We start from the raw sequence: 15,839 nt of genomic DNA on the forward strand, positions 1-15,839 counted from the left end.
ATTCAGGTTTATGTTTTCCTTGATAGGTTACATTTTTATTTGACTATAGTATTTCATATGGTTGAAAAAAAAATAAATCAGTCTTATCAGTTATATGAAAATAAAAGGATTCCTCTTAAGCAGGTTACTTAGCAGAAGCAGTTATTTAGCAGAAGCGACAGCTACCCGGTAACTTTTAGCATGGACTCCGGTACACTCAGCTACTGAGAAGCCAGTTTTGAGTTTAAGCACCGCCGACACTTCTGAGTAGACTCAAAGGCGAGCAGAAACCCAGCACAAACAACGAGTCTAACTCGTCATCTGTCTTTGTGCACCGTGCAAGGAAGGAAGAATCATTTACTTTCAACATATAACAGTACCGACGTGTAGCAGAAGACATCAAAAGAAGGCAGTTTTCACTTATGGCTTTGATTTGCTTATTTGATATGCCAATATATTGATTTGATATGCCAATCATAGATAATTGGCAAAGCTTCTGGGGAAAACCTGGTCTTGTTAGGAGAGACGGCATCCATCCCACTTTGGATGGAGCAGCTCTCATTTCTAGAAATCTGGCCAATTTTCTTAAATCCTCCAAACCGTGACTATCCAGGGTTGGGACCAGGAAGCAGAGTTGTAGTCTTACACACCTCTCTGCAGCTTCTCTCCCCCTGCCATCCCCTCATTACCCCATCCCCGTAGAGACGGTGCCTGCTCCCAGACTACCAATAACCAGCAAAAATCTATTTAAGCATAAAAATTCAAAAAGAAAAAATAATATAGCACCTTCAACTGCACCACAGACTAAAACAGTTAAATGTGGTCTATTAAACATTAGGTCTCTCTCTTCTAAGTCCCTGTTGGTAAATGATATAATAATTGATCAACATATTGATTTATTCTGCCTTACAGAAACCTGGTTACAGCAGGATGAATATGTTAGTTTAAATGAGTCAACACCCCCGAGTCACACTAACTGTCAGAATGCTCGTAGCACGGGCCGGGGCGGAGGATTAGCAGCAATCTTCCATTCCATCTTATTAATTAATCAAAAACCCAGACAGAGCTTTAATTCATTTGAAAGCTTGTCTCTTAGTCTTGTCCATCCAAATTGGAAGTCCCAAAAAACAGTTTTATTTGTTATTATCTATCGTCCACCTGGTCGTTACTGTGAGTTTCTCTGTGAATTTTCAGACCTTTTGTCTGACTTAGTGCTTAGCTCAGATAAGATAATTATAGTGGGCGATTTTAACATCCACACAGATGCTGAGAATGACAGCCTCAACACTGCATTTAATCTATTATTAGACTCTATTGGCTTTGCTCAAAAAGTAAATGAGTCCACCCACCACTTTAATCATATCTTAGATCTTGTTCTGACTTATGGTATGGAAATAGAAGACTTAACAGTATTCCCTGAAAACTCCCTTCTGTCTGATCATTTCTTAATAACATTTACATTTACTCTGATGGACTACCCAGCAGTGGGGAATAAGTTTCATTACACTAGAAGTCTTTCAGAAAGCGCTGTAACTAGGTTTAAGGATATGATTCCTTCTTTATGTTCTCTAATGCCATATAACAACACAGAGCAGAGTAGCTACCTAAACTCTGTAAGGGAGTTAGAGTATCTCGTCAATAGTTTTACATCCTCATTGAAGACAACTTTGGATGCTGTAGCTCCTCTGAAAAAGAGAGCTTTAAATCAGAAGTGTCTGACTCCGTGGTATAACTCACAAACTCGTAGCTTAAAGCAGATAACCCGTAAGTTGGAGAGGAAATGGCGTCTCACTAATTTAGAAGATCTTCACTTAGCCTGGAAAAAGAGTCTGTTGCTCTATAAAAAAGCCCTCCGTAAAGCTAGGACATCTTTCTACTCATCACTAATTGAAGAAAATAAGAACAACCCCAGGTTTCTTTTCAGCACTGTAGCCAGGCTGACAAAGAGTCAGAGCTCTATTGAGCTGAGTATTCCATTAACTTTAACTAGTAATGACTTCATGACTTTCTTTGCTAACAAAATTTTAACTATTAGAGAAAAAATTACTCATAACCATCCCAAAGACGTATCGTTATCTTTGGCTGCTTTCAGTGATGCCGGTATTTGGTTAGACTCTTTCTCTCCGATTGTTCTGTCTGAGTTATTTTCATTAGTTACTTCATCCAAACCATCAACATGTTTATTAGACCCCATTCCTAACAGGCTGCTCAAGGAAGCCCTACCATTATTTAATGCTTCGATCTTAAATATGATCAATCTATCTTTGTTAGTTGGCTATGTACCACAGGCTTTTAAGGTGGCAGTAATTAAACCATTACTTAAAAAGCCATCACTTGACCCAGCTATCTTAGCTAATTATAGGCCAATCTCCAACCTTCCTTTTCTCTCAAAAATTCTTGAAAGGGTAGTTGTAAAACAGCTAACTGATCATCTGCAGAGGAATGGTCTATTTGAAGAGTTTCAGTCAGGTTTTAGAATTCATCATAGTACAGAAACAGCATTAGTGAAGGTTACAAATGATCTTCTTATGGCCTCGGACAGTGGACTCATCTCTGTGCTTGTTCTGTTAGACCTTAGTGCTGCTTTTGATACTGTTGACCATAAAATTTTATTACAGAGATTAGAGCATGTCATAGGTATTAAAGGCACTGCGCTGCGGTGGTTTGAATCATATTTGTCTAATAGATTACAATTTGTTCATGTAAATGGGGAATCTTCTTCACAGACTAAAGTTAATTATGGAGTTCCACAAGGTTCTGTGCTAGGACCAATTTTATTCACTTTATACATGCTTCCCTTAGGCAGTATTATTAGACGGTATTGCTTAAATTTTCATTGTTACGCAGATGATACCCAGCTTTATCTATCCATGAAGCCAGAGGACACACACCAATTAGCTAAACTGCAGGATTGTCTTACAGACATAAAGACATGGATGACCTCTAATTTCCTGCTTTTAAACTCAGATAAAACTGAAGTTATTGTACTTGGCCCCACAAATCTTAGAAACATGGTGTCTAACCAGATCCTTACTCTGGATGGCATTACCCTGACCTCTAGTAATACTGTGAGAAATCTTGGGAGTCATTTTTGATCAGGATATGTCATTCAAAGCGCATATTAAACAAATATGTAGGACTGCTTTTTTGCATTTACGCAATATCTCTAAAATCAGAAAGGTCTTGTCTCAGAGTGATGCTGAAAAACTAATTCATGCATTTATTTCCTCTAGGCTGGACTATTGTAATTCATTATTATCAGGTTGTCCTAAAAGTTCCCTAAAAAGCCTTCAGTTAATTCAAAATGCTGCAGCTAGAGTACTAACGGGGACTAGAAGGAGAGAGCATATCTCACCCATATTGGCCTCTCTTCATTGGCTTCCTGTTAAATCTAGAATAGAATTTAAAATTCTTCTTCTTACTTATAAGGTTTTGAATAATCAGGTCCCATCTTATCTTAGGGACCTCATAGCACCATATCACCCCAATAGAGCGCTTCGCTCTCAGACTGCAGGCTTACTTGTAGTTCCTAGGGTTTGTAAGAGTAGAATGGGAGGCAGAGCCTTCAGCTTTCAGGCTCCTCTCCTGTGGAACCAGCTCCCAATTCAGATCAGGGAGACAGACACCCTCTCTACTTTTAAGATTAGGCTTAAAACTTTCCTTTTTGCTAAAGCTTATAGTTAGGGCTGGATCAGGTGACCCTGAACCATCCCTTAGTTATGCTGCTATAGACGTAGACTGCTGGGGGGTTCCCATGATGCACTGTTTCTTTCTCTTTTTGCTCTGTATGCACCACTCTGCATTTAATCATTAGTGATCGATCTCTGCTCCCCTCCACAGCATGTCTTTTTCCCGGTTCTCTCCCTCAGCCCCAACCAGTCCCAGCAGAAGACTGCCCCTCCCTGAGCCTGGTTCTGCTGGAGGTTTCTTCCTGTTAAAAGGGAGTTTTTCCTTCCCACTGTAGCCAAGTGCTTGCTCACAGGGGGTCGTTTTGACCGTTGGGGTTTTACATAATTATTGTATGGCCTTGCCTTACAATATAAAGCGCCTTGGGGCAACTGTTTGTTGTGATTTGGCGCTATATAAAAAAAATTGATTGATTGATTGATTGATTTATAAGCAAAACTAATTCCGTACAGCTCATCAACATTAACGTCAACTCTGTCATTTTTACATAGTGAAAATATCGCATGTATGTTTTAGTTTTAAGGTAATGCGCTAATTCTGAAAGTTTGAGCTTTAACACACACAGATGCCAAAAGGCATTATGGGAAAATGAGACTCCTCTCATCACTGGTTGGTTGGTTTATTTATTTCTAAATCCCAACACACAAGTTACTGCAACGTGTGTATTGGTTTTACAAATAAATGTGTATATTGATGAGGAGTCTCATTTTCCCATAATGCCTTTTGGCATCTGTTTCTATTAATGTTCAAACCTTCAGAATTAGTGCATTACTTTAAAACTAAAATATATGTATGATATTTTCACTTTGTAAAAATTACAGAGTTGACATTAATTTCGATAAACTGTCTGGAATTAGTTTTGTTTATAAATCAAACCATAAGTCAAAACTGCTTTGCTTTAGATGATTTTACGGTTTATAAATGTTTTTGACTGTTTGACTTTACTCACTTGCCAGCAAAAAAAAAAATAAAAATTAGCGGAAGCTAATTGGTCAGCTGATGGTTTTTAAAGTTAGCTGATAAGCTAATCCACTAATAAAAAAGTTATCTTCGTTAAGTAGTGGCTGGCAGATTTGCCACAACTGGCTACCAGTAACATCAGCGAGCCACGCCATCTTGGAAGTATGTATGCTACAATGTTAATCAAAATAAAGGTTTAATCATGGGTGCAAGCAACCAGGGCTGTACGCTTAGCTTTTTCACTAGGAGCACAGGTGCTCCTAAATGAAAAAATTTAGGAGCACTGTGAAATTTCTTGATACAATTTTATTATTAATGCAAAGACACATACTGTACAGACAGTACCTTTTCCACACACATGCACATTTTATATGATTCTATTGTTGTATTTATTTCATTGTTTTTTACTTCCTTTTCTATCGTTATTTCCATCATTGCTTTTGTCCATTTCATTACTTTTTGCTGTGTATTTCTTGTATTATTTTAAACCCTCACACACACATAACATCCCCGTCCCACTTTTTATACTCAGGTCGCCTGCTACGCTTAGCTACATTCAACCAACGGTCCACAGCAGGATGTGGATCAAAGTCCTCTAAAGCTGGCCCCTCCAGGGTGATCCTCATGAGGTCTTCAGTGGTGGAGACCGCTAGGCTGCTTCTTTTGGTGCTCTTCATTATTTTTTACAATTATTATAGACGTTTTAAGGCTGTAAAACTCCTCACTACACACTTTATACACTTTTCTCAATCAGGCATGAACATTTTCTCACTTTTCTCTCGTGTGTAAACACTCTCAAAGTTCAAACCTGAGTAGAAAAATAAGACCAACCTGTTTTCAGGCCCAAACATTTGTTTGAGAAATAAAAACAGAATGTTTTCCTATAAATAATTATGATGGCTTTTAGAACTAACAAATTTAATTTTAACAATCAACATACGAGGTTGGACACATAAGAAATGATTAATAGTGACTGACCAGTATTTCACAGTTCCTCTGATCGCGCCTCTTCGTCCTGGCACCGTTGCGCTGTCACGTCTTTTTCCACTGAGTCACACCTCGCTGCAGGTGTCTTTTTCCGAGTGAAGAACACAGTTATGGGTAGTTGTTCTGCTCTTTTTTTTCTGGGCGAGAAGATTCTTATAAACAGACACGCAGAACACAATGCGCGTACTCTCCCTTCGCGGTGTCGTGACCGGCTGCTTGATGAGGACGCGGAACACAATGCACTGTAAAAAAAAAAAAAAAAAAAGCATGCAAAATTGGACTAAAGAAAATCCGCGAAACAGCGAGGCCGCGAAAGGTGAACCGCGTTATAGCGAGGGCCCACTGTATTTATTTTAGGAGCAAAATGCGAATGAAAGGGTTGAAATACATTCTCGCACACGTGCGCCCGTTTTGTTTTCCTCGCACAATCAAATTTTAGGCGCAATATGCGAGCAAAACACTCGCACTGTACAGCCCTGGCAACTGAACATTTTTTTTGATTGAACATTTTGTGTGAGTGGACAGCCAAGCACCAAAGGCACGAGGTCCCCTTGGGGGGTCCGGGGGCATGTACCTCTGGAAATTTTGAAAATATTGTGCAAAATAGTGCATTCTGAGAGCACTTTGGTCAGTTTTTCTTGGTTTAAAACGGTGGTATTTGACTCTTATACTGGAACAAAATATGGCTCAAGTCTTAATTTCATTAAAATTTATTTTCTAACCTGTATGTTCTGTCTGTAACAAGTTTCCACAGATGGACTGACTGTCTGTATTAACTGACTTTAATTCTGCTTTCATTGTTTTCATTCTACATTTATCAAATTCAAGTGTGTCTTATAAAACAAATCAATAATTGCACCCTTTCTGCTGTTAGTAAATAATACACTTAAAGACATAACTATTGTCAATGAAAAGTCTTTTGCCACTATAAGTAATGTAAAACTGATGCAATAGTTAAATAAATTAAATTAAAAAAAGACCATCACCAGACCAACTGAATTCTACATAAAGTGTTGTGAAATACCATCACCAGAATGCAGCGCTTTCAAATGCCACCAGTTTTAATATAAATAATAAAAATCATAACCAATAAATATACAGTGAGGCAAATAAGTATTTGATCCACTGTCCATGTTGCAACTTTTCCCACCGACAAAGAATGTTGAGGTCTATAATTTTTATTGTAGGTTCACTTCAACTGTGAGAGACAGACTCTACAAAGGGAAAAAAAAAACCAAAACAGAAAATCACATTGTATGATTTTTTTATATAATTAATTTGCATTTTACTGCATGAAATAAGTATTTGATCACCTACCAACCAGCAAGAATTCAGTCTCTCACAGACCTGTTAATTTTTCTTTAAGAAGCCCTCTTATTCTGCACTCTTTACCTGTATTAATTGCACCTGTTTGAACTTGTTACCTGTATAAAAGACACCTGTTCACACAATCAATCACACTCCAACCTGTCCACCATAGCCAAGACCAAAGAGCTGAGGACACCAGGGACAAAACTGTAGACCTGCACAAGGCTGGGATGGACTACAGGACAACAGGCAAGCAGCTTGGTAGAAGACAACAACTGTTATGATTATTTATTAGAAAGTGGAAGAAACACAAGATGACTGTCAATCTCCCTCGGTCTGGGATTCCATGCAAGATCTCACTTTGTGGGGTAAGGATGATTCTGAGAAAGCTCAGAACTACACAGGAGGACCTGGTCAATGACCTGAAGAGAGCTGGGACCACAGTCACAAAGATTACATTAGTAACACATGATGTTGTCATGGTTTAAAATCCTGCAGGGCAGCAAGGTCCCCCTGCTCAAGCCAGCACATGTCCAGGCCCGTTTGAAGTTCACCAGTGACCATCTGGATGATCCAGAGGAGGCATGGGAGAAGGTCATGTGGTCAGATGAGACCAGAATAGAGCTTTTTGGAATCAACTCCACTTACCATGTTTAGAGGATGAGAACAACCCCAAGAAAACCATCCCAACCGTGAACCATGGGGGTGGAAACATCATACTCTGGGGGTGCTCTTCTGCAAAGGGGACAGGACGACTGCACCGTGTTGAAGGGAGGATGGATGAGGTCATGTATTGAGAGATTTTGGCAAACAACCTCCTTCCCTCAGTAAGAGCATTGAAGATGGGTCATGGCTGGGTCTTCAGCATGACAATGACCCCAAACACACAGCCAGGGCAACTAAGGAGGGGCTCCGTGAGAAGCATTTCAAGGTCCTGGAGTGGCCTGGCCAGTCTCCAGACCTGAACTCAATAGAAAATCTTTAGATGGAGCTGAAACTTGAAACCTGAAAGATCTTGAGAAGATCTGAATGGAGGAGTGGACCAAAATCCCTGTTGCAGTGTGTGAAAACCTGGTCAAGAACTACAGGAAACATCTGAACAAAGGTTTCTGTAGCAAATATTAAGGTCTGTTTTTGTATTGGATCAAATACTTATTTCATGCAATAAAATGCAAATTAATTATTTAAAAATCATATAATGTGATTTTCTTTTTTTTTTCTTTTAGATTCTGTCTCCCAAAGTTGAAGTGTACCTGCGATAAAAATTACAGACCTCAACATTCTTTGTAGGTGGGAAAACTCGTAAAATCGACAGTGGATGAAATACTTATTTTCCTCACTGTACCTGTACAGTATTTAGCACAGGGCTTTAATTTTACCTCAAAATATATCTCGTCATTTTTGAATTGATTAAAGAATAAAAACTGAAGAAAATCAATTGTAAGGCCTAAAATAAGTTTCTGTAGGAAGTATTTTAGCCATGAAGTAAAGTGAGAGGGGGAAGTGTTGGCTTTTTAAATACTTGAAAGACACTGGACTCAATGAGAGGATTTAGTGCTGCCGTAACGGACTGATGCAGCAGGTGGCAGCAGTGCAACAATAAGGATGCTGGCTGCCATCAAACGCCGTAGAAGAAGAAAGGGTAAGGTTGATTTACCCATGGGGCACCCGTTTTGAGAGTGTGTTTTGTGTCAAAATAAAGCCCTAAAACATATATTTTTTAAGTTAGCAGTTTTATATGACGATATAAACGGAACATGGAAACAAATTTTGAAGGAAATCTGTGTACAAACGGAGGTTTAGCACACACGGTTTAATGTTAAAATAAAGGTTCTGAAAATAAATTATCATTATGTTATGCACAAGCCATATGTGTAAGCTGAGGCCAATCTGACACACAGAGAGATACATGAGCCACACACTCGCACTCACACACACGCTTCTTGCTTTATAGATAGATGTTGGTTGACTCTCTGTTGACTGGTTAGTGATATTTCTGTCAAATTATTTCTTTTAATCCAAGTTTATGAAAATGATGATGTGTTTTTCTCCTTAATTAAGTCTGAAAAATCTTATTTGTTCAAAAGAAGGGCGGAGCAACAGTGTCGCGTGGCCTCAGTGGGTGTTGGGCGGAGTCTGAGGGGTGTGGCTCACTGACCACAGGCTGGTACTGAACCTCATAACGCTTCTGATCCTCTGCTGCTTTTTTGATCCATGGAATCTTCTCCTTCTTCTCCATGGATTTCCAGGTTGCTTCCATAGCCACCTGAGCTTTCCGCCGGTCGCTCTAAAGCCCAACGAAAAACAAACAGAACAAAAAACCTCTTTAGTACAGAAATAAAGCACTGCTGCAGCCGCTTTCGTCTTCTAGGTGCAGAAAATGACCTGCTGAACAGCTATTTAGTTCAACAACATGATGCCAAACATGGCGACAGCCCCGCGAGCCTGAACGTGTGACACCTTTTCACAATCAAAGTCTTTCCTCTGTGTCGAGGTGTTACAATGCTTTGATTTCAAAGCACGTCCAAGAGAACATGAGGCCGTCCAAGCCCATAGAAGAGAAACTACTCATTTCCAAATGCTGACTCATCTACGTCTGTCATTTATCTGACACCATGTGAAGGACTTACATACAAATGGAACCTGGTCTGTTGTCCCGCTTGTGCAGGATTGCCAGGAGGAAAAGCTGTTCCTGCTCACACGAATCCTTTCACTGTCAAACATTTACACAGAGATGGGGCTGACTCTGCAGAATGAAACATCACATCACCCGCAATATTCTGCTTTCAGTGCCAAAAAGCCGACAAAGTTTTGAAAACATGGGTAAACAAACAAAGACATAATGGTTGTCACTATATATATATATATATATATATATATATATATATATATATATACACATACACACATATACGAGGTTTATTAGATAAGAAACCGACCCTTTTATTTTTTTTTTAACTATATGGATTTGAATGACGTGCGATTACACCAATCATGCTTGAACCCTCGTGCGCATGCGTGAGTTTTTTCACACGTGTCGGTGACGTCATTTCCCTGTGGGCAGGCCTTGAGTGAGATGTGGTCCTGCCCTCTCAGCTGAATTCCTTTGTTTCACACGCTGCTCGAGACGGCGCGCGTTGCTTTATCAAAAATTTTTCTGGACCTGTGAGGAATATCCGAGTGGACACTATTTGAGAAATTAAGCTGGTTTTCGGTGAAAAGTGTAACGGCTGATGAGAGATTATGGGGTGTTTCTGTCGGTGTAAGGACTTCCCACGGAGTGGGACGTCGCGCAGCGCTTCCAGGCGCCGTCGTCGGCCTGTTTCAACCTGAAAACATCCTAATTTAAGGCTCTGTTGACCCAGGACGTCGTGAGAGAACAGAGAAGATTCAGAAGAGGCCGGCATGAGGACTTTATGCGGACATTCCACTGTTTAAGGACATTTTGTAATGAAAGACGTGCGCACAAATTCGCCGAGTCCTTTCCGTGACGACTCGGCAAATCTGTGTGCACCGCGACAGGAAAAACACCTCCGTGTTGAAAACCATTTGTAAAATTCAGGCGGCTTTTGATGGCTTTCAACAAGTGAGTAACTGAGAAATTGTTTAACAGCTTGGGCATGTTCCAACTTGTCCGTTAAGGTTTCCAACGGAGGTGTTTTTCCTGTCGCGACCCCCCGCGGTCGGGTCCGGCCCGACATGCGACTGCCCGCACGTTCTTTCATTACTAAATGTCCGTTAACAATGGAATGTCCGAATAAACTCCTCATGCCGACTTCTTCTGAAAGTTCTCTGACGACTTACTGGGTCAACAGAGCCTGAAATGTGGAAGTTTTCAACTTGAAACGGCGAGACGCTGCCGCCTCGAAGCGCAGCTCGCCGTCAGGCTTTGTGGGCCGTCCTTAAAGCGACACTACCAGACCAAAATCTCTCATCAGCCGTTAAAATTTTTACCGAAAACCAGCTGAATTTATTGAATGGTGTCCACTCAGTTGTGCCTTACAGTTTTTGAAAAAATTTTGATCAAACAAAGCAGCAGTCTCTGAGCCATTCCTAAACAATGAAAAAACGACGAGAGGGTGGGCGACTCCTCACTCAAAGACTGCCCACAGGCGAATGACGTAACCGACAGGCGTGAAAAAACTCTCGCATGCCCACGAGGGTTCAAGCATGTCTGATGTAATCACACGTGATTCAAATCCATATGGTTTTTGCAAAAAATAATAAGGTCCGATACTTTTCTAATAGACCTCGTATATATATATATATATATATATATATATATATATATATATATATATATATATATATATATATATATATATATATATATATAATGGGCCCCCCTGATGACTTCCATGATTTTCTTTTATAAATCATTGGTTGTCTGGATCAGAAATTTCAGTTAATCATATAGCAGACAAACACAGTGATATTTGAGAAGTGAAATGAAGTTTATAGGATTCACAGAAAGTGTGCAATAATTATTTAAACAAAATTAGGCAGGTGCATAAATTTGGGCACCCCAATTGAAAAAATACATCAATATTTAGTAGATTTTCCTTTTGCAGAAATAACAGCCTCTAAACACTTCCTATAACTTCCAATGAAGCTATAGGAAGCGTTCATTGGCATGAATGTCTTTCCATTCATCTGAGCTGAGCTCTTAAAGCTGGCTGTGCTGCACGTCAGGATGTAATTCATAAAGAATTTTGGGAGGAAAAAACGTTTTAGTCGATTGTAGTTTATTGTCTGTATTACAGTGTTTGGAAAGAGGTGTGATTTTATTTAAAGCAGCTTGAATTTATTAATTCCGACCGGACTCTGTCTCGATGCAGCGCTGAGTACAGTAGAGTTAGAAAAGGCCATTGATGCCCTCACTGGTGGAAAAGCACCAGGAAATGACACAATCCCACCTGAAGTAATCAAAGAGGGGAAATCTGCACTTCTTCTATACCTCCATGAACTTCTCTGCTTATGCTGGAGGGAGGGTGAAGTACCAAAGGACATGCGTGATGCTAGCATTTGTGACTCTGTATAAGAACAAGGGGGACAGAAGCAATTGTAATAACTATCGTGGCATCTCACTTCTCAACACAGTTGGAAAGGTCTTTGCTCAGGTGGCTCTTGCCAGACTACAGGTACTAGCAAGCCATGTATACCCAGAGGTACAGTGCGGGTTTCAAGCAGGATGCTCCACTATTGACATGGTATTCTCTGTGAGACAATTGCAGGAAAAGTGTTGGGAGCAGCGTAAACCCCTCTATCTCGCCTTTGTTGACCTTACAAAGGCTTCTGACCTTATCAGCTGCTCAGGCTACTTAAGAGACTAGGTTGTCCACCAAAACTGCTCAGCATAATCACGTCCTTCCACAGTAGCATGCAGAGACTGTCAGTTTTGAGGGAAGTATGTCTGAGCTATTCCCAATCCTAAATGGAGTAAAACAGGGCTGAGTGTTTGCCCCGAAGTTCTTCGGGATTTTCTTTTCACTACTCTTGATGTATGCCTTTACGTCCTCCTCCAACGGTGTGTCTATATTTTCACCCACCACAATGGCAAACTTTACAACCTGGCCCATCTATGTGCCAAAACTAACGTAACTTGTGCGCTCCTTAGGGAACTACTATTTGCTGACGACGCAGCCCTTGTGAGTCATACACCTGATGGTCCACAGTGCCTGATAGACAAGTTTTCAAATGCCTGTAAAGAGTTTGCCTTAACAATCAGCATAAAGAAGACTGAGGTGATGGCCCAAGATGCCCCCAATCCCCCTTCAATATCGATCAACGGCTACCTGCTTGCCGTGACTGATAGGTTTACATACCTGGGATCTACTGCCACCAACAATCTGTCTCTGGATGCTGAAATAAACATAAGAATTGGCAAAGCAGCCTGTATTATGAGCAAACTTAACAAGAGAGTCTGGGAAAACAAAAACCTGACAATAAACACAAAGCTAAAGGTCTACCTGGCCTGTGTGCTAAGCACTCTTTTATACTGCAGTGAAACCTGGACGCCATATGCCAAACAAGAGGCCAAGCTGAATGTCTACCACCTGAGATGCGTGCACAGGATCTTGGGTATCAAATGGCAGGATGAGGTCACAAACATTGAGGTACTCGAGAGGTCAAGGTCCATGACCTTATTTGCAATGATCAGTGAATGCCGACTAAGATGGCTCGGACATGTTCGCCGTATGGACAAAGGTCGCATCCCAAAAGACCTTTGTATGGTCAGCCTGAATGCGGTTCACGTCCAACTGGCCATCCGCATCTGAGGTACAGAGATGTTTGCAAGAGACCTCATGTCTGTAAACATTGACACAGACTCATGGGAGCAAGCAGCTCTTGATCAATCAACATGGAGACATGCTGTTAAAACTGGAGTGAAAGAAGCAGACAGCACCAGATCTCAGCTCAGGGACCATCACCGACAAAAGGCACCGAGTGCCAGCATCACCACTTTCAGCTGCACAAAATGTGGTAGAGACTGCCTTTCCAGAATAGGCTTGTTCAGCCACCGAAAAAGACCCACCATGACTGGAGCCCATTGCCAGAGACAGGAGATATAACACACACACACACACATATATATAAAATTTAATTTAATTTAATTAGCTTATAATGCGCCAAATCACAGCAAAAGCCATCTCAAGGCGACTTACATAAAACAAGTCAACATAAAATTGAATAAATAGTTAAAAATGAAAAAAAAAAAAATTTCAAATACATAAATAAAAACAGAAGTAAAAGAATAAAACAAAAATAAAAACTATCCATAAGAAAGAATAAAAATAGGTTGAGTCTTGACCTAAAAATGTCCACGGACTCAGACTGCCTCACGGTCGCAGGAAGACTGTTCCACAGGGTGGGTGCACGATATTTTGAGTATATTTCTTATTGTTACATGGGAAACAAGGTACCAGTAGATTCAGTAGATTCTCTCAAATCCAACAAGACCAAGCATTCATGATATGCACACTCTTAAGGCTATGAAATTGGGCTATTAGTAAAAAAAAAAAAGTAGAAAAGGGGGTGTTCACAATAATAGTAGTGTGGCATTCAGTCAGTGAGTTCGTCAATTTTGTGGAACAAACAGGTGTGAATCAGGTGTCCCCTATTTAAGGATGAAGCCAGCACCTGTTGAACATGCTTTTCTCTTTGAAAGCCTGAGGAAAATGGGATGTTCAAGACATTGTTCAGAAGAACAGCATAGTTTGATTAAAAAGTTGATTGGAGAGGGGAAAACTTATACGCAGGTGCAAAAACTTATAGGCTGTTCATCTACAATGATCTCCAATGCTTTAAAATGGATAAAAAAAACCCAGAGACACGTGGAAGAAAACAGAAAACAACCATCAAAATGGATAGAAGAATAACCAGAATGGCAAAGGCTCACCCATTGATCAGCTCCAGGATGATCAAAGACAGTCTGGAGTTACCTGTAAGTGCTGTGACAGTTAGAAGACACCTGTGTGAAGCTAATTTATTTACAATAATCCCCCACAAAGTCCCTCTGTTAAATAAAAGACATGTGCAGAAGAGGTTACAATTTGCCAAAGAACACATCAACTGGCCTAAAGAGAAATGGAGGAATATTTTGTGGACTGATGAGAGTAAAATAGTTCTTTTTGGGTCCAAGGGCCGCAGACAGTTTGTGAGACGACCCCCAAACTCTGAATTCAAGCCACAGTTCACAGTGAAGACAGTGAAGCATGGTGGTGCAAGCATCATGATATGGGCAAGATAAAAAAAACCTCTCACTCTAATGGAAGATAAAAAACAACAACAACAAAAAAAAAAACTCTGGCTCTAATGGAAGATAAAAAAAACCTCTGACTCTAATGGAAGATAAAAAACAACAACAACAACAACAACAACAAAAAAAACTCTGGCTCTCATGGAAGATTAAAAAAACCCTCTGACTCTAATAGAAGATAAAAAAAAACAACCACCACCAAAAAAAAAAAAACTCTGGCTCTAATGGAAGATAAAAAAAAAAAAACCTCTGGCTCTCATGGAAGATTAAAAAAAACCCTCTGACTCTAATAGAAGATAAAAAAAAAACAACAACCAAAAAAAAAAAACTCTGGCTCTCATGGAAGATAAAAACAACAACAACAACAACAAAAAACCTCTGACTCTAATGGAAGATAAAAAACAACAACAACAACAACAAAAACCTCTGGCTCTCATGGAAGATCAAAAAAAAAAAACCTCTGACTCTCATGGAAGATAAAACAACAACAACAACAAAAAACCTCTGACTCTAATGGAAGATCAAAAAAACCTCTGACTCTAATGGAAGATCAAAAAAACCTGTGGCTCTCATGGAAGATAAAACAACAACAACAACAAAAACCTCTGACTCTCATGGAAGATAAAAAAAAACCTCTGGCTGTCATTGAAGATAAAAAAAAAAAAAAAAAAAAAAAAAACCCTCTGACTCTCATGGAAGATAAAAAAAAAAACCTCTGGCTGTCATGGAAGATAAAACAACAACAACAACAAAAAAACCTCTGACTCTCATGGAAGATAAAAAAAAACCTCTGGCTGTCATGGAAGATAAAAAAAAACCTCTGGCTGTCATGGAAGATAAAAAAAACCCCTCTGACTCTAATAGAAGATATAAAAAAAAAACAACCAAAAAAAAAAAACTCTGGCTCTCATGGAAGATAAAAAACAACAACAAAAAAACCTCTGACTCATGGAAGATAAAAAAAACCTCTGGCTGTCATGGAAGATAAAAAAAAAAACAACAACCAAAAAAAAAAAACCTCTGGCTCTCATGGAAGATAAAAAAAACCCCTCTGACTCTAATAGAAGATATAAAAAAAAAACCAAAAAAAAAAAACTCTGGCTCTCATGGAAGATAAAAAACAACAACAAAAAAACCTCTGACTCTAATGGAAGATAAA

The 15,839-nt window shown here is 39.7% G+C and overlaps 1 protein-coding gene across 1 annotated transcript in view; it reads right to left on the bottom strand.

The window, feature by feature from the left end:
* The window catches only part of LOC117521361 (nucleolar transcription factor 1-like), a 159,495-nt gene that overhangs the window by 39,162 nt on the left and 104,494 nt on the right, over positions 1 to 15,839 (bottom strand). The window contains exons 8-9 of the mRNA XM_034182650.1: positions 12,747 to 12,844; positions 9,080 to 9,208 (exon numbers count right to left, since the gene is read on the bottom strand). Of these exons, the coding sequence (XP_034038541.1) occupies positions 9,080 to 9,208; positions 12,747 to 12,844 (227 nt within the window). The remainder of the gene's footprint in view (positions 1 to 9,079; positions 9,209 to 12,746; positions 12,845 to 15,839) is intronic.

The sequence above is a fragment of the Thalassophryne amazonica genome, chromosome 12 (assembly GCF_902500255.1).
Source record: "Thalassophryne amazonica chromosome 12, fThaAma1.1, whole genome shotgun sequence".
Classification (NCBI taxonomy): Eukaryota; Metazoa; Chordata; class Actinopteri; order Batrachoidiformes; family Batrachoididae; genus Thalassophryne; species Thalassophryne amazonica.